The sequence below is a fragment of the Lissotriton helveticus genome, chromosome 12 (genome assembly GCF_964261635.1).
Source record: "Lissotriton helveticus chromosome 12, aLisHel1.1, whole genome shotgun sequence".
Classification (NCBI taxonomy): Eukaryota; Metazoa; Chordata; class Amphibia; order Caudata; family Salamandridae; genus Lissotriton; species Lissotriton helveticus.
Genome location: NC_136073.1, coordinates 393,723,623 through 393,743,279, shown reverse-complemented (window position 1 = coordinate 393,743,279; position 19,657 = coordinate 393,723,623). Strand labels below are relative to the sequence as shown.

Genomic DNA, 19,657 nt, shown 5'->3' with positions numbered 1-19,657 from the left:
GTCAATAACCCGTTTTTCTTACGATCTGCGGAAGAGCAGAGTATGTCACCCGCCCATTTAGATAGTAGAAATAAAGCTTCTTTTTTGCATATTTTATATTGTTGTGAGAGAATGATATCTCCTTTTAATTTATACTTGTAGTATTTAATTTTACTTTGTCTTTTTACTGGTTGGTTTAGGTCTTTTGTGTTAAGAGAAATACTATTTTGATTATTAGTGGATGTAGACCTGTTGAATTGGTAAATAAATCATAACAGATATGAGCAATGAAATGCAATATGGTAATCCAGCTATAAATTGATGTAAGAATCACCAAAAATATATATTTTTTTAATTCTTGGTATGGAAATATAATGGAAACCACTTGATATAGTATTGATAAAATTTAAGATCTTAAAACAGAAAGCAGAATTTGAACATAGGACGATAATAGTCCAAACAGTTCTAAAGACACCAACCATGATGAAGAACATAACAATACTTCCCATTCACCCTCCCATCCCTTCACAAGGATTAGTAACATTGGGAAACAAGGAGAAATTCCCGTCAGTGAACTTTATAATCAAACAATGCTGTTAACTATACCAGCTAAAATCTTTTCAGAAATATACTAAAATGCACTGTTATAATGCCAATTAGCTTGTTACCCACTGAATGGTTGTTTATTACAGCATATGCCATTTGTCACAGCCTCTATGTCAGCTGGATATCAAGAATTTGGTGTACCCATACACCTTAATTATTAAACTATCAACAGTTTTCACTTGCACTAAATATCTTAATATGAAACTCAAAGACTCAGATCATATATGCCTTATGTGAGCTTACTTGGCATATGGGTAAATGTTAAAGTATTTGGGAGAACACCCCTTCGTGTGAGTCTATTTCAGAGTCATCCAAGTTATCTAAACATTGTTTAGTTCTGTCTGGCTCTTAATCTGGGTCTCAGAGGTAAAGAAAAACCTTGTTTAGTCTACAGTAGCTTTGGAGTAGTCTTGTGATGTATAGATTGTCCTCTCCTCTCTGAGGATGAGATAATTTTTCCTCATAATTTGAGGAATTAAAACTGCATGTTGATATCTGAGAAGTTTACTTATTATGGGTCTTGATGCTTTCCCTGATTCTTGATTCAGAATCCTGTGCATTCTTTCCAGTTGAAATTATTTTTAAGGGAAATTCTAGACATTTCCTGTATCCAAGTTTCCAAGAAATGTATGTAGGCATCATGGTTTTTTCCTTCCGATCCTTCAGGGTGTCCAAAGATTTGTAAATTGCTGCATCTGCTTCGGTCCTCCTAATCCGATGCTGCTTTTTGAGACTTAGTGTTGTGGGCATCATCGCAATGAGTTCCTTTGTGTGAGAAGTTTCTCAGTCTTCCAGGTTCCTTATTCTGTTTTCAGTTACTGCAATTCTGCTATTTATTTGTCTAACTTCAATTTTCATAGTGCTGGGATCAAATTACATCACATTGGTGTTCATTTTAGTTGATTTTGCCAGTTCATGGACTTCCTTTAGTTTCTTAAGGATTGTGTGTATTGAAGATGGACTATTTTGTTTACTAATCCGGAAGTGGTGGTTCAGCTTTAGAACGTCTTTGTCTAAACTTCTTTTTGTTTGTGGCCTTTTTGGAGTGAACAATATTGACTCAGTTAACAGACATTTTTAAATTCTGACGTCCGTTTCCAGTGTAGCAGTAAAAAGGACTATTGTATGCAGTTGCCTGCTATGTAGACAAGTTTTTATCCCATACTACCCATAGGGTAGTCGGCACGCAATTGTATGTGACTAGTATGAGATACTGTTAGGTTGAAATAAACAGCAACACAATTCTACTATAGGAGTAGATCCATTACAGCTGTAGTTGGCGCTTTGTGAGTGTGACTTAGTGCAACAATGCAGTAGGAATCTATTAACAGCATTGATATTGAAACAGCAGGTTATTCGTAGGATTCAGTGTTGCAAGCGTGCAACATGAAATAGGAGGAAAAAGTTTCACTGTTGGTAGGATCCTACCAAAAACATACCCCAATGACTGCTGCAGTATAAACGTCAAATAAAATCCTTTCAAATTAAGTACATTGCAAGAGAGAATAAATCCTATGTGCAAGACTCAGCATGTTTAGTGACTAGCTTTTGTAAAAAGCCATTTACATGAGTGAAACAGTCTCAGAAAAAATCCTATCAAATATAGCCCAACATCTGCATTGTATGCAAAAATTGGTAATTAAATCATTCATTTAGTCTGTATCATAGTATGTGGCATCATACAGTAGTGATCTTATTCAATGCACTTATCTGGAGTATAGGCTCCCTTAGTGAATCAACTTCTGCAAACCGGCCATCTTTTCTGAGTCGTGGCCATGCCCCGGAGGCTCAGGCAAACCTTTTAACATAAATCTTACAGCCTTCTTTTCAACGAAGCCCAGATGGAAACTTTGATGGTGATCTCGCATTTGACATGTTCAGCTCTACCAGAGCATTGCCCTGCAGGTAGGCCCCAATACAGCTGTCCTTGGCGAACTGTCTTTTCTGACTCAACACCTAACTTGAGATCTTGGTAGTTCAAGAATCCTCTAGTAAAGTAAATCCAAATTCTTTCCCCTCTGTGCCGCCAAACAGGGAATCAAAGTGAATCAACACTTTCTGAAAGAGTCTTCCATTTTAAAAGATTGGACTTGCTGTCCTTAAACATTATTTACTTGCTCAGACAGTACTTCCATTCCCTCTGGTAATATGGACAGTGAGATATTTTTGGCCTTCCCTGATATTAGAAATATATTTGCTCATATGGTACAAGGTGGATAGCATTCAGCCAAATGCATTTTGAAAGCTGGCCTTAACACAATGGATTGTGTCAGTTAAGTGATACTCAAAGGGCTAAAGGCTAGTACACTGCCTAGAGATATGCCCTATCAAAAATGATAAATTGGTGTGTGATGTGATGAAATTGTTTCCATGGAAGGAATCCTTTTTAAGGACGAGAACTCTCACTCACCTAAGGGTGACATGCTTCATCATTGGGTCCCCTCCTCACACCCATAATGCAAGGTCCATGGTGTGGGCTACAACTTCCAAAGTGGGAGGAGCAAAGGTGTTTTGATGAGTGATGGAGATAGTCAGTGACGGACAGCGTGCATAAGAAATTATAATATGTTTTGTTGGTTAAAACTACTCCCAGAGGGCCAAAAATCTCTTTATTCTGTAGGTCCAAAGGGGTAGAGTTAAAAAGAGGACTGGGGTTTTTTAACAAATATTCCCCTCTTAGTGGTCAAGATGTTTCTGCCCATTAGTGGGCCCCAAAAGGGGTTCCAGGGCATTTATCAGGACCTTTATTTAGGCTGTTACAGCTCCTTAATTAGATAAACTCCATTCCTTCTTTCCTTGACATGTCACGCTCTATGACCTTTTTCCTATTGTCTACATCACTTGGTTCTTTTTCACTCAAGTCGACTGTGACCCAGCCCTTATATGTGGTTCTCTGCAATTTTTATCCCGGCCCAGACACCTAATTGGTCTCCGCCTGGGACAAAACTCCTCCAAGTCATTTTGACTTGGAAATAGGTACTATTGTAACTACCTTTCCCAACTCCCTCCTACTTGCTCATTGTTTTCACACGCGCGTTTCACAAGTGTAGTAAATGTGTTCTTCAGGAGAGTGGTATGGGTGTAGTTTGTAGCTGGTGGTTCATTTTGGCGTACATTGTGGCAAATGTATTATTAAACCATTGTGCAGTAGCGCACTGTCATTACAGACAGCACATGTTCTATTGGAATGGCACAGACAGTTGTACTGATAAAACTACATAGCACACATATGTGTGGAAATGGGTTTCAGTGAATACTTATCATTTACATATGATCAAGTAAAGTGTCTTGATTTGTTTTATTTAAATCTTTGTTTCCATCGCACTTAAGAATTGCAAAAAAGTGCTTAATTGATAATTTCCTAATAGCTGATATGTTCCAAAATGTGCACAATTAATTCTGGTATTGAAATGTAAGTGTGTTGCAAACAAATTACAGCCTTTCTCTTCACAATCACTGTACCCAGCAAGTTTGTCTCTTTAAAAACCTCTCCCCCGATCCCTATGTTAAGAGAATAAATAAGCGTCAATTTGTGAGACGATTTTGCCTGACATTTCACCTCTGTCTTTGAAGCACAGCAAATGTAACAAGATCAACACACAATTTAAAGGCATCTTTATTTATTGCTTGTTCATCTTCTAAAGACCAGACATTTTGCGACCAACCAGTGGGTTGCAGCCCACAGTTTGAGAAACTGTTACCTAGTGTATTTCTTCCATCTTGTTAAGCTTATCCTGAACAGATCTACCAACACGTGGATCTGCAAAAAGCTTAAAAAATGTGGCTGTCTGTGATAAAATTCATAGAAATCAAGGGCTTATAGGGTGCATGTTAGCACACCTACTTTCGATCAATCAATCAGGCTATTTTAAGCGCGCTACTCCCCCGTGGGAGTCTCAAGGCGCTGAAGGGGGGAGAGAATCAGCAGCTTTGTTTTGCCAAAGAGCCCAGTCTTGAGAGTCTTTCCGAAGGTGTTCAGGGAGGGTGCGCGTCCGATGTCTGCTGGGAGCTCGTACCAGGATTTTGAAGGTGATTCTTTTCTCTATGGGGAGCCAGTGGAGTCTTTGTAGGTGTGATGTGTTTGTGCCAGGTGATGCCGAGGACGAGTCTGGCAGCGGTGTTGTGTATCGTCTGGAGTTTCCGGAGTAGAGACTTGTTTATGCCGGCGTAGAGTGCGTTTCCACAGTCCAGTCTGCTGGTGATGAGTGCGTGGGTGACTGTCTTCCTTGACTCAGGGGGGATCCACTTGAAAGTCTTGCGGAGGGTGTTGAAGCAGCTGGAGGTGACTGCATTGACCTGTCCATTCATGGCGAGCGATGAGTCGAGTACGATGCAGAGGTTTCTGGCAGGGTTGGCGGGCGTCCGAGGATGGTCAGCCACTAGATGTTGTCCCATGCTGAGGGGGTGGTTCCAAGAACGAGGACTTCTGTTTTCTTAGTGTTGACTTTTAGGCAGCTATTGGTCATCCAGAGTGCGACGTACTGCATCCCTTTCTGGAAGTTGAATCTGCAGTGGTGAGGTCTTTGGTGAGGAAGAGGATGAGTTGGATTTTGGCAGCGTATGATACGATGTTGAGGCCTTGTTGTCGGACGATGGGCGGCGAGGGGGTCCATGTAGACGTTGAAGATTGTTGGACTCAGTGATGACCCCTGCGGGACTCCGCAGGTGATATCAGTGGGATCAGAGAGAAAGGGTGGCAGTCTGATTCTTTGGCTACTTCCGGTGAGGAATGATCGGATCCAGTCTAGGGCTATTCCTTGTAGGCCAGTGTTGTGTAGTCTGGTGACGAGTGTGGAGTGGGAGACGGTGTTGAAGGCTGCTGATAGGTCGAGTAGGATGAGGGCTGCGGAGTGGCCTTGGTCCAGGTGGATGAGGATGTGGTCTGTATCGGCGAGTAGGGCAGTCTCGGTGCTGTGGCTGCTTCAAAATACGGATTGGGATGGGTCGAGGACGGCGTTGTCTACGATGAATCGTGTCAGTTCCCTGTAGACTATTTTGTCTGCGACTTTGGCCGCGAAGAGGAGGAGCGAGATAGGCCAGTAGTTCTGGAGGTCGGTGGGGTCAACTGTGGGCTTCTAGAGCAGGGGCCTGACTTCTGCGCGTTTCCAGTCGTCTGGGAAGGAGCTAGTTTAGGAGATGGTGTTGATGGTGCATTGTAGTTAGGGTGCGATGGTGATGGCGGCTCTGTGGTAGATTTGTGGAGGGCAGGGGTCTGTGGGGGCACCTCAGTGGATGCCTTTCATGGTTGAGGTGGTGTCTTCGGCCGTGATCAGTGTCCAGGTGGAAATGGTGGGCTGGCTGGTGTGTTTGGGGCTGTGCCGGCTGTGGCGTCTGGTGGATGGTCAACAATGTAGTCATAGAGGTTTTTGATCATGAGGTGGAAGTAGGTTCAAAGCTTGTCGCAGAGGCCTTGGAACTGGGTGATATCTGCAGCTTCTCTGCGGGGGTTGGTGATTTCCTGAATGACAGTGAAGAGTTCCTTGGAGTTGGGGAGGATTTTGTTGTGGATGAAGGTCCTTTTGGTGGTTCTGATTTGGTTGTGTTAGTCCGTCATGGTGTCTTCGTAGGTGGTGTAGTTTTTGGGTGTTTTGGTGTTTTCTCCAGTTTTTCTCCAGGCATTTGCAGGTGCATCTGGCCTCTTATCGATCAGTGGTGAACCAGGCAGCTTTCCTGGGGCGCTGTTTGTCGATGTTGCGTAGCGGGCGAGCTGGTCTGTGCAGTTGGAGATCCAAGCGTGGAGTTCTCTGGCTGCGACGTTGGCGTCGGATGCCGAGGTGTGGTTGTCTTGGGTGAGGGTGGAGTTGAGTTGCTCACCGGTTCCAGTTCCTTCGTGGTTGGCGTGGGGCTGGTTTGGGTGCCTTGGGTTTCTCGACGGTGAAGTGTACGCACTGGTGGTGAGTCCAATTTTGGCGAGGTTGTCACGAAGGGCGATGGAGTTGGGGTCGCTGGGGTTGTCAAGGTGGAAGTTCAGGTCTTCAATGAGTATACAGTTCATTGAGGTGCGATGAGGTCGATGATGGTGGCAGTGAAGGGATCCGGGGACTGGGTGGTCTGTGGACGAGAGTGCCACGGAGCGTGGAGTTGGGGCTGGTCTGGAACTGGAAGTGCAGGTGTTCGGCGAAGGGGAGAGTTTCGCTGGAGGTGGTGAGGCGAAGGGTGCTCTTGTGGGCAATGGCAAGGTCCCCTCCCGGGCGGTTGGGGCGGTCCTTCCTCTGTATCTTGTATCCTTCTGGGATGGCGGGGTTGATGTCGGGGCCGGAGGAGGCGTTGGTCCTGTTCTCCGTGAAGAAGGCAATGTCTGGCTAGAGAGCGTTGAGTAGGTTCCAGATCTCCACGGCGTGTTTGTGCACGGAGCGCACATTGAGGAGGATGCATCTTAGGGCGTCACCGATGTTGGCTTCGGTGGTGTTTGAGGGCGAGTTGGTGGTGAAGGTCTGGCGGCAGTGGAGGTAGGAGAACAGGCCATGGGTTGTTTTTGGCGTGGCCTGTTGGCAGTTTCTGAGTCTTCTGGGGTTGAGTGCGTGGAGGGCGGCTGTGTTGTAGTGGTGGATAGTCCATGATGCAGGGTCCCTGGCGGCGTACGGGCTCTGACGGGCTTGCCTTGCTATAAAATAGGGAAGGGGTGGGATGAGTTGCTGGGAGGCGGGAGTGGGGGGCTGTTCAGGGGGAGGGGCAGCAGCGGCGGGGGGAAAAAAGGCTGAAAATGCGGTCAGAGCTAAAGATAATGAATTAATTAAATTAATAGAACTTGGTGAAGCAGTCACTAAGCAGGGCAGGGAATACCGTGTTCCAGACAGGCGAGGTGCTGGCTGAGGCTGGGACAGCACAGGGGCAGGAGACTGGGAGCAGGCGCAAACCCTCGAGGGAGGAGGTCTCGCTACTGTGGCGTCTGCACTGCAGAGCTGCTGGGGAGAAAGTTGGCACCAGAACGGAGGTCTACAGTCACATTCCAATAAATGTATTGTATCTACAGTAAGGAAAGCGTTTGGACGTCGGAAATTATAAATCCAGCGTAAAATAGAACTATGAAAGATAATTTCCACACCAAATAAGAATTTGCCCCAAACATAACTAGATATAACATAATATATGTTAAGAGTATAGACATTAACAAAGAAGGTGGCAGCAGGGCACGTGTATGAATGACCACTGAATCCCAATTATGATCAACTTGTATTACCAAACACATGAATTTGGGACGGTGGGGCTCCATTTTACTTGTTGGCACAAGGCACCCTTGCCGGCACATGCCACACTTGCCAGGTTACAAACCAGGAAGAGTCCACCGAATGAACCGGTCAACCCAAATGGGTAGTAAGCACTATGTAAATGATCCTATACAACTTAAGATACAGCTCTCTTTGGCTATAAACAGCCTTAAATCCACAAGCCACATGGTTATAATAAAAAATATAAAACTCAAATAATCTCAGCCAATTACTTCATATTATGCTCCTACCTAGTTTGCAGTAGGCACTCACTTACCTAAAACACTCATTCCTACCCATTCTGAAGCCATCTCATTTCAATAAAAACTCCCACAGCTGGCCACACAACTTTCGCAAGGGATGGGTATGTCACTTAATACTCCTGAAGAGCCTCGCCCTCTTCTGGTCCCACCCGTTACATACACTGGCCTTCTCACCGCAACATTCACACATCAACTGTAGCCGTCACCTTGTTCCACTGCACCCTCTACCTCACTCCCATTATGACCCTTTCCCCTTCCATCGCTTCTTCTTGGTAAAGCGGCCTGTAGTCCGGGGTCCTGAGTTTCCCTCGGGTGGTGGGATAGTGAAGATCACCAGTAGGATAACTCTGGGGACCGCGCACGAACAGGATGTAGTGAAATAGCTAAACGCTTCACTCCTACGAGCATACCTTTTACTCTGGCGTGTGCACTCCAGGTGTTCTGCAGATGATGAGTTTAAGGCTCTACACTGAGCCGCGGGCCAAAAGAAATGCTCCACCAGGTGAAATATTGGCCTGAAGGAGCGCTGCGAGGGATGGTGGGGACACTGAGGGAACGGAAGATCCGTAGAGACCCCTCCTGCAGGTGAAAGATAGGCCTGATGGAGTTTTGAAGGGGGGTACAGAGGGAACAACGGAACAAGAGCCCAAGAGAGCCCTCCTCCAGGTGAAAGATATGCCTGAAGGAGCATAAAGGGTGGTGGCTGACCCCCTTTGTCTAACTTTATAACACACTCCAAAACTAACCAGGGAATGCGTATCCGTTTAATAGTATGCAAACAATAAGTTTCTTTTCAAGTTAACATAGGTAGAGCTGCAATAGGCTTTATTCTTTGTAGAGGAATTTAACAATTTTGAAAAGAAAGTGGTCACTCTGGCTAAAAATAAGGTTGTCCTGTTTAAGCGTAAACATAAAACCATAGACCCGATTTATAGGAGACGAATATGTGATGTTACAACGCGTGGTGTTACCTTGTTGTAAGTAACACCTCGGTTGTTACATCGTCCGCGTTGTTACCACGCATGGCATTACATCGCAAGTCGTTTCAACGACTTGCGCTAGATGGCTTGCTGGACTTAAAATCCAACACATTCCCTGGTGTTGCACGCCACCTAGCGCAAGTCGTTGAAACGACTTGCGATGTAATGCCATGCGTGGTAACACAGACGATGTAACATCCGCGTTGTTTTCAACCCGCGTGGTATTACTAGCGTTGTAAACGATGTGTCCCATCGGAGACGAAAGGGTTGAGCATGTGATGTCTTACTTCATTGGATGGGTGGAGGGAAGTATAAATGTCACATGTTTTCACTGAAATCTGAAGCTGCTAGTACCACCTTTGTTTTTAGTAATATTTACATCACAAGTAGTACATTTTTCAGCTGAACCCGTTTTTAATGTGATGACTTACAAATTGTTACCAGCTTTAGTATCTGGCCAGGAAGCATTGTCTGGAAAGTTCTCTAATGGGCTAGATTACATTTTATTTAATTTTTCCGAGTGACTTCTTGACACTAAAAAAAACTAGCAAAAACGCACAACGGGAGCTTAACTGAAAAAAATTAGAAAGAGGAAAGTTTTTAGAGCCAAGTTGGGGTCCAGATGATTTCCATGTTTTATAATATCCGCATGCAGGCTGTTCAATAGCATGGGTGAGATAGTAGAATTATCTTCCACACATGCAGGCCTTTTTCACCCGAGGCATGCATGGGCAACAACAACTAGTTCCCTAACAGTAGGGAACAAGCCAGACTGTTTAACAATCTTTAGTTATAACCTCTCATGCCCTTAGTTGATATTTCTCTTTGTAGATTTTATCCACAGTGCATTTTTAGGTCATTATTTTGCCTACCTCACTGTACAAAACAGGCTCAGGTTTGGTTAGAACTCTTTTGAATAAGAAAAGCCCGGATCATTGAAGCAAGTCTTGAAAAAATACTGCTTTCATGCTCCCCTTACACATGTGAAAGCTCCAAAAGCTTTAATATTTAATATATTGCTTCCGTATGCATATCAACTTAACATAATTGTTATCTACACTAGTGACAGCCTTAAATCATTCTGGAATTGGAATCGAAGTGCACTTCGCGAGCAACGTGTAACACTACGCAAACTGCGTAGTAGCATGTTCGCACTGTGCAAGATGCCGTTTTTAATGATTGCACAGTGCGGACAAGCATCCGGCACTGTGCAATCATTGAAAATGGCATCTTGTACGATGCGAGCTGTTGTTTTCTGCCGCTCGAGGAGATTTTAACTCGAGCGGCAGCTTTCTCAACACGGACTGGTAGTTTCTCATCGCGAGCGGTCGCGAGCATACGCGACCACTCGCAATGAGAAACCAGGCCTACCTGCGTTGAGAATCTCGCAGGGAGGTTTATTTTCCACGCTCGCGATCGGCAACTTGATGTTGCTGATAGCGAACGAGGAAAAAGTCTCGCCAGGATTTTATTTTGCTTGCTTGCGGTCGCCAACTTGACGTTGAGGACCGTGAGCAAGCAAAAAATGACGACTGCACTACGCGCGTTCGCACGGTGCTACGTGCAGTTCGTGTACTGCGGAGTTGCGCGAGCGTAGCGTAGTGCTTCGCCCTGGCCTAATTATAACACCTTACGTGTAATAGTACAGGGTAATCTTCGATCATCATCTCGCTGCTTGGATTTGGAACAGTTTATAACTGGGAGATTTGCTTTGTACATCATTGATTCTGGCCAGACCAGTACATTTAAAGAATATCTACTTGCATTGCTTTCTCCTTGTATGTGGCTCATGTTCCTACCAGGGACGTTTCTGTGATTAACATTATTTGAATTTCAGGAATGCTTAGGAGTGAGTCACCGGCATATGTTATCTCTGCAGTTGACACATTGAACATTTTAATGTTCTGTCTATGTGCCATTTGTTAAGTGCAAAACATTTTTATTAGTTAAAATCGCTGTTAAACTTAAGCTGGAGTTCACCACTATAGGAACACTGTTGGTTATCTTGGTGGCAAAAGCATCCAGTTGCTAGAATGATAACGCTGAAAGTGTACTTGAATATATTGCTAATACAGCACATGGCTTAATTTTTCCACAAGTGTCAAAATCATTGCAGGTGAGGCTTGTTTTGTTTAAAAAGTACATAGCCATGTCAGAAGATTTTAGGTTCTGTAATCGAGATTTTCAGTCTGCACAAGGCCTTTCATTTGTTGTTTTAAGACGAGAGTACTTTTTTTGTGTTGTGTGTTATTGATATAGTTCAGGGTCACCAAATTCAAAGTCTAGAATATGACCTAAAGATGGTGCTGGCCACCTGAGGAGTAAAGATATGAACACCTTTTGGAGAGTGGTGAAGGTACAATGGGTTTAAGAGCTCCTCTGGAATGAATCAAGGTTGAAATTTCACAGCTGTGCTAAATCTCACTTTGGGAGCTCATGAGTTGGGTCCAACTCTGGTTGTTTGTTATATTCCTATTTTGAAGAAACCATCAAATCATTGACATTGTTGCAGTCCTGGACCTCAGCTAGTACTGGGGTTCAGCATTGCCTACCTCCCCAAAATGTTTGAATTAGTGAGGAATTAGTGAGGAAACCATTGTGTATTGCCATTGTTAAATCACAATTGCTTTTCTTGCTTTGAAAGGTTCTTATTGATATCCGTCTTTAAGAAAGAAGACCTTTCTGATCCAAGAATTGTTAAACTGCTGGCAATGTCTAATGCAGGCAGTAAGATGCTAGAAAAAAACGACATTTGCAACGTTTACTGAGAGTAGAAGACATTAAGATATTGGATTTATCACAGATATGATTTAGAGCAAAGGACTCATCCATGCACAATAGCGTAGCTTTGTGTCTTGGCCAGATCAGCGCGGGTAAAGACAATTCCTCCTCACTCCTAGCCCTTTGTAGATTTCATATGGCCATTTGGCAGCTTTGAGAGGCAGCTCTTGTGGCCCACACTGAAATGATGTAAAAATCCAGACTCATTGCTAAAAGACATGCAACTTCTTTACCCTGAAACCTGGGTAATTATCCCGGTTCCAGCGGAGAAGATTTCTTTTAGGAACATCTGCGTTTAACAGGGCTACCCGCAAGCACCTTTTTGATTTACCTTTTTTTATTTGTCTGACATAGAATGCGTATTGTAGGTAGTCAGTCATCCCTTCCGCATTGGTTCCTCCCCATTGCCTACTCTCTTCTATGCTTTCAAATTAGTATTCTAACTCAGATCGACTGGACGGCAAGGTAGCTTGACTCAACTATAGAATTATTGTAAAAACAACAGTTGTGTTTCCTAAAATAGCAGTATATATTTGTGTTTTAAAAATGTATATATTGAATCAAGTTAGCAATTGGACGCATTTGTGGAGCAGAGGAGCAAAACTGGTTTATTTTTTATTATTATTATTTTTAATGGATTAATTACATTCTTGCTACTGCTTCTTCTATTTTATTTTTGTTCAGCTTGGTGTGAACTTAAACGAACAAACGAGCGGTTCTTAAACCATTTGTTAATCATTATTTTTCTGTTCGTGCAGAGTCGCTCAAAGCAAGAAGATCCAGAGCAGGCGAGATTGAAACAGAAAGCAAAGGAGGTAAGCAGAATTGTGCTCATTGGACTTGACATTTCAGGGCTTTCACCTATTAATTTTTTATGCGTTGCTGCTTTGTATATCATTAATAACCGTCTGACAAAAAACTTTTTTGGATGCATTTGTGTTTTACCTTTCATCATTACATGTAATACATACATTTCTGTATTACAGCCCTAAGGATAACTTGTTTTCCTGCGTTTTATGTAATTTCCATTGCTTTCCGCAGACATATTGCAGTTGTGAAAATGGGCAAGGAAGCCTTTTTTTATATAATTAATTTGCGTGTGATTAAGCTCCACTTCAGTGTATTTTACAACACTTACAAGACATGAATTATTTTTGATTTTTTTTGTTTAACATTGAAAATTATTTCGAGCAGTTATAAAAACGATTGCACTCCTGCACTTTATTGCTGAATATTCAACGATTATGTGCATGCTCTTAATTAAGTTAAACGCAGCTTTATTTAGTTGTAGAGTGACTGTATTATTTTGCAGTCAATTCTGTGCAAGCGACCCTCCTTTGTATTTCCTGTATGTTAATTTAAACAATGTGACATTTAATTTAATATTAGAGCATCTCAAGTCCAGAGCCTGGTTTCTTGTGAAATGGTTGATTACAAGAAAATAATTTGTTTATTTATTGCACGGTTTTGTGTTTTGCATAGAAGGCCCCACGGGCGTCAGGTCGTTTTACACAGTGACAAAAACACCTACACTCATTTTAACTGAAAATACATATGCAGTATGTAACAGTAAAACATAAACTTATTAATAAGAGGCTTACTTAAAATAGATTGTATAATATTGGAAGGAAAATGAGTCTTATAAATTTGTCACAAGTGCTTTAATAATAAAAGATGGTGAAGGCCATGAAATAAGATGCACACAAAAAGTGTTCTCTTCCTTCATCACTCCAATTCGAACAGTTGCATGTAAAAAGTATTGTATCACAATGTTTTAGAAAGGAAGTTGCTCCAAGCAGGCACAATTCTTTTACATCGTGTTCCTTATTGTACTGCACTGGTTTGTCAGTTGGTAACAACACACTTATTTTTACCAGTTACAACCTAAATTGAACCATCCTGCAGCATCTGGAGTCAATGATAACATTACTATCACATTCCTTTCCCATAACATCCTGGAATATCAGACATCTCCTTAAATTGGTGCCTTCTTTGATTGTGTTAGCTTGTGTGAATATTTCTCACACTTATTTTTCACCACCAAATGCAAAAGTAACCATAGGACCTATCGTTTTTAGAATTAGAAAACTGTATTTTTGTGAAATTCGAATGTAGGTGTTATGATTAGACTACAACTTCTGTCGAGGTATTTTATTAACGTTTCAGCATAAGATTCTCTGGCTCAATAAAGCTTGATCATCAAACTAGGCAGCCTTTTTTGCCGGTGGTGCCCACCAATTAAAGCTCACGTCAGACCATTATTGGTAATGTTGGAACTTTGGTATTCATGGTAAAGGTGATTAGCCACCCCTCATAACGTCTTTATAGGGATGACATAGAGACCCCATGCCATGGCTTTAACACCTCCTGGCCCACCTTTGAGCAGTTACACACCTCGGTAGGTGATGTTCTCAGGGTAAATGCACTTCAAGGTTATGTCATGGGAACCTGCATCAGAGTCCCATCCTATGTCTATTCCGCTTCAGACAAGAACATACCTATCGCAGGTAGAATGGAAAAAACACACTTATTGACCAGCCATTATTCTATTCTCCTTCCCAAGTCCTTTAGTTGGTTTGGTGTTCCTCTCTGGTGTGTCCAGGTCTATTGCCACCTGACTCTTGGGATTTTCCATATGTAGGGCAGATCAAAGATTTGTAGCATATCTCAATCACAAACATTTTAAATATTGAAGTGATAATCAGTAATATTCCAAATTGCCAAGTAGGCAGTTTTCAATTATTTATTCTTCTTTGATGCACTTAAAATGTCTTTCTTTGGTACAGCAACAGCTTATGTTTTTTAGGTACTACACAATTGCCAGCGTGTTTTTTGTCCTTTGAGTAGGACTATTTCAAACCTGTAAAATGTAAACAACTGTGAATACATTAATTTTTAAACACCTTAACTATGACATATGTTAACATGTATACAGTACATAAACATACCCTGGTGGGCAGTGATAACTCATCTTCATTTCTACGCTTATCATGCTGTGCTTCATGAACGTTTCAACAAAGGTGAGATAGGGTAGAACCGATAAAGGGTCCATGATATTGAAAGCAAATGTATGTCAAAGAAAGACAATTATTCATTATCATAATGGGAAGTGGATCAAATATATATTGGTGACATCCTGCACAGGGCTAATAACATTACTTGTGTTAGAGAGTCTGATATACTCTTTATTACATTTAACAGAAATTAGAGGAGAGATCAAGTTTGGTTGTGCTTCACCTGTGTATTGGTTTCACCAGAGTAAGGATAAGAAACTGTAAGAAGATTGATACACTAAATTAATTGATGCTAGGAGGTTGGTATTTATTCCCAAGATGTGATTGCAAGTTAAATATTTACTAGATCAGATTAGATATCTATCATCAGTTCAGTTTGCATCCTAGGTAGCGTGGTACATTGTGTTTGAGCACCCTTTCTGATTGAAATACAATTATTACACCATGTCGCGTTATGGATGTACAATTTTGATTTACCTTTCTGATGGACATGTCTAACAGCAGATTCCTCACCTTGTGAATATTCCACAGTCAGACTGAATCCGGAAACTTTATAAAAGTAAGCCTGAGTTATCAACAGGTGGCATTGTGCGGCTCCCCACTGTGATGTTCTTCTCTGGAAGTGACTAGCGGGGCCATATATAAGCACCACCTGTGCACACTGAACTCCGTGGCTTTTTTTCCGCACCTTCATACACTGATTTGGGGCTTCTCCTTGGTCTCCAAGATCTGCTTTTCATCGCAAAATATCCAGTGTGCAAGGGAAAATGTCATCCCCTGAAACAATGGGTTCAAACCGTGTTGAAACTGTAGCAAACAGATGTCCGAGACTAACCGTCACATAGTTGGTCTTTGGTGCCTGGAGTTGGAGCATGACTCAAGGGCCTGTGATGATTGCACAAAAAAGAATCCGAAGACCATGTGGTATCGCAAGGCATCCCTCCACAAACATGGTGTACACCAATCTTTGGGATGCATTAGTGGCTTGGTGCAGCATCTGCCACATGGACCCACCACGAGCCAAGTTGTCTGAAGTTTTGTCAGTTTTGTCCCAGACCCAGCAAGGACTGGTTTGGGGCACTGTTACAGGCTATTTATTTGTTATCTCTTTCGCCTTTTTTGCATTTGCTGGATAGGCCTTCTTTAGTCAAATCACCTGTTGTAATGACATTTTTTTAAAGGTTTGCAACATTTGTTTCCACAAAACCCCTTGTGATGCCACAGTGGGACTTGAACTTAGTTCTCAATTTTTTTTATGTGCCCTACTTTTGAGTCACTGCCTTTGTTCCTTGAGACTTTTAACTATGAAAACAGTTTCTCCTCACCATAGCATTGGCTAGGCATGTGAGAGCTGTAGGTTCAATCTGTCACCCCACCTTATACAAATGTCTTTCCAGATAAATTATTTTTGAGGATTCCGAAAGTGGTCAAGCCATTTCATATCGGGTAGGAGCTCACCTTTCTGAATTACTTTGCAACACATCACTAGGCCTGCCAAGTATCACGCATCAGATGTGAGGCTAGCGCATTTCAGTGTGATGTTCCGCATCACTGCACTAAAATGCATTGTCACACATTTCGGCACTCTGAAATTAGAGCTATGCAGGGTGCCAACGCGTGCCCCCCGCGGCGCCTGCCAGCTGCTCCCCGCAGGCTTGCTGCAGGCACTGGGCAGTAAGTTAATAGTTAATCATGTCTGCTCTCACCTCTGAAGTGGCTGAGAGTGCTAGAATGTATTGTAACGTACAAATGAAATCTGCCCAGCAGCAGACTCGTCGTGCTGGCAACATAATTATATTTCCTGCGGCGCCGCGTGGCTTTCAGACACCACACATACCAGACACACTGACTGAGTGACACTCACACTATGGCAATTACCGAGACCGGGGTGAGGAGCTTGCCCAGGCAGGCTCAGCAGTGTTTGCTACGCTGTGGTACACCAGGGAGCCAAATCTGGATTTGACCGTAGTGCCTCGACTTGTCCTGGGCTGGAGGAAAAGAAAGTGAGGTCAGAAATGGCGAGGGACTCAATCTGAGAGTCGAGTCCTCCATGTGCTGCTTCTGCTGTCTGCCCTAAATTCAATAAAACACCCCGGCGTTGCCGGACCGGTCCGAGCAGTGAATGAGTCACTGATTAGTCACTCACCGACAGGTCACTTGTGGCCGCCTGCGCCGCGCATCACTGAGCATGGCAGATATCGCAGGTGCATAGTGCAGCCTGGTGGTGGACGAGTCAGAGTCACTCTGCTGAGAAAAGAAGAGTGCATGATCATGCAGCAGTGTGCTGTGCGGCCGTGGGTCCCTGTGCGGCTCACGCCGCGGCTGCCGGACAGACCGGGACGCAGAGACGGCAGCAGTCTGAACTCTAGTTCATTAAGTAATAAGGGAGTTTTATAAAGCGCGCGGTTACGCTCAGCTAGCGTGTCCCTGCGCTAAGACAGACAAAAACTCATACCAGCAGGCTGCAGAGTCAGCTAGAGTTATCGTGTGTAAAGATGTGTTTTTAGCTTCTTCCTGAAGTCGGCTTCAGACACTTCTAAGCGATTCTAAGTAAGTGTTTTTGGCCAACGATACACGCTGCGCGCCAGGCAGACTTTTAGTGTACATGACACAGTTTAATAATTAGTGTTTGTATCAGCACCGCCGCAGAGCGGCACGCACAGTCTGATTATCTCTGATACATTTTTCAGTCACACACAATCAATTTAGTTTAAAATCTGCAGGAGTGGCTGCTCTGTCTCATCATCCTTATGAGGGAGCCTGGTTTATCTGCAGATCTGATTTTATCACAGTAAATCTGCAGACCCAGCCGCAGGGCCGCTCTGTCTCCTCATCCTTATCATGGGTGCCCTGACTAACTGGGTTTATCTTCACAGACTACCGGTCAGTGCGTGACAGCTTTATCAGCCAGGCTGGCTCTCGCTGCTCTCTCGGCACTGGGACCCAGGCCGAGGGGGATGGAGGGGGTCTGTTACGACTGGGTTTAGTGTCCTTCCATTTCTGGGGCTCTGCAGCAGTTTCAATAAGTTCTTGGAGTTTTTCTTGTTGCTCAAATAGCTGTAATTTCTGATATTTAGAAGTTTCCCTAGTCTTCATTGCATGATTTTTGCTCGTGAGAAAGTGTCACTCATAGTCGTTGGAATTTCACTAATAATTTCCCTGAAATCTAAAAAATGTCACACATGGCAATCTGAAACCTTGGCAGCTATGCCTCACCCTTCTAAGGAGGAGGAAAGACTTCATTGTTTGCACCCTTAGAGGGCACTAAGGGCCAGATGAACTAACTGGTTGCAAAATACTGGTCACAGTTTGCGAGCAGTATTTTTGTGACTTGTGTGGTAATTAGTTAACTGTATGTATATAACAACAGGAGAGGAAGGAAACAGTGAAGACACTCCTACTCCCCTCGAGCAAGGTCCGGAAAACAACCAGCCTGTAAATAGGACCGGTTCGTTTTTAGACCACGTTTAAGTCAGTAGTTTTAAACTGGCATTTAAAAACACTCTTCTGCCCACGATTTGGATTTTATACTTTTAGTGTTCACGCCACCAGGCTTGATGAGGGACTGTGGTCCTTTGACTTTTCACGGGGTCCATGTTATCCGAGTAGGAGCATGAGTACACTAGTTCTGACACTTGTGTCCTTGTTATGGTTACCAGAGCACCCCGCAGAGCACCTGAGCATGTTATCTTTGTGTGGACATTCATTCATGGCATATTGAAATAACTTTGTGGTTTTTCGTTGTCTTTTATATGTTTGTCTGTCCATTTTTTCTTTTTGCAGAATAAACTTCTCCTAATTTGAGGAAATCTTTCTAGTGTTTTGAGCATTTTTTTACACTAGTAACCCCAGGTTAGGGTGGGCCTTAGCGCGCCCTTACCGCCTGGGTCTTCATCACATTACACTGGTCCTGACGAAAGCCTGACAAACCGTTCATTGAAAGGCAGAAACATGTTGACCAACACCTTGGGGATAAAAACGGACTTTTAATTTGGTCCTTTATCCTACACTCTTGCTTTTACTTATGTCTAATTGGCAAAATTAATAAAGCAATTTTTTTGACACAATTGGCCATTTTTAAATTCACTTATATCACTCTTCACCAATCACTGAACCAGCTCTGCAGTAAACTGGTGTTGCAGCACACTAGGGTGGCATTCGTCCACTACTGGTGGGGCCCGATGATGAAGCATGTCACAAACTAGGTTGGTGAGCGAGGGCCTTCCAAAGAACCAAAAGTGGTTTCATTCACGAGTTAATGTCACAGTGAATGTGGATACATGCTTGCTCTTCTTGTATTACTGATTCACTCCTTTGTTGTTTTCCAGTAATTAGTTAACTGACATATGTTCTAATAGGTCGGTTCGCAAATGACCAATTTCTAGTGGGTTGCAATTTCACCTACCTCATGAATATTAATGAGGTTGTTCGCACCTTGCGATCCACTAAGAATTGCAGCCAACACAGGAATGGTGGCCTGCAGAAGTCAGCAGACCACTATGCTTGTGATTGGTTTTAAATAAAGCAAGTTGTTTTTAATGCAACCAGTTTAACTTAAAGGAAAATGGGATGTGTTAAAAGAAAGAAAAGAAAAGCGTATGTTTAATTTTTTGTAGAGTTGCCAGTATTCACTAAGCAGACGGGGACCCTTGTAAACCCTTTCCCATTTGCAAATGGCTGAATAACTCTTTTGAAGAGATGATAAAAGATTAATGTTTTGCGACTAGAATTTGGTCACAAAACATTCATACATACCAATCCTAACTAAGCCCCTTCGAAATTCCGAATCGTTATCGATTCGTAAACCCAAATTGTGATTCGATAAC

At 43.0% G+C, this 19,657-nt stretch overlaps 1 protein-coding gene across 1 annotated transcript in view; it reads left to right on the top strand.

Annotated features, from left to right (window-relative positions):
* Nucleotides 1-19,657, top strand: part of LOC144799895 (transcription initiation factor TFIID subunit 4-like) — a 1,364,652-nt gene that overhangs the window by 804,292 nt on the left and 540,703 nt on the right. The window contains exon 13 of the mRNA XM_078671504.1: nucleotides 12,576-12,632. Within this exon, the coding sequence (XP_078527630.1) occupies nucleotides 12,576-12,632 (57 nt within the window). The remainder of the gene's footprint in view (nucleotides 1-12,575; nucleotides 12,633-19,657) is intronic.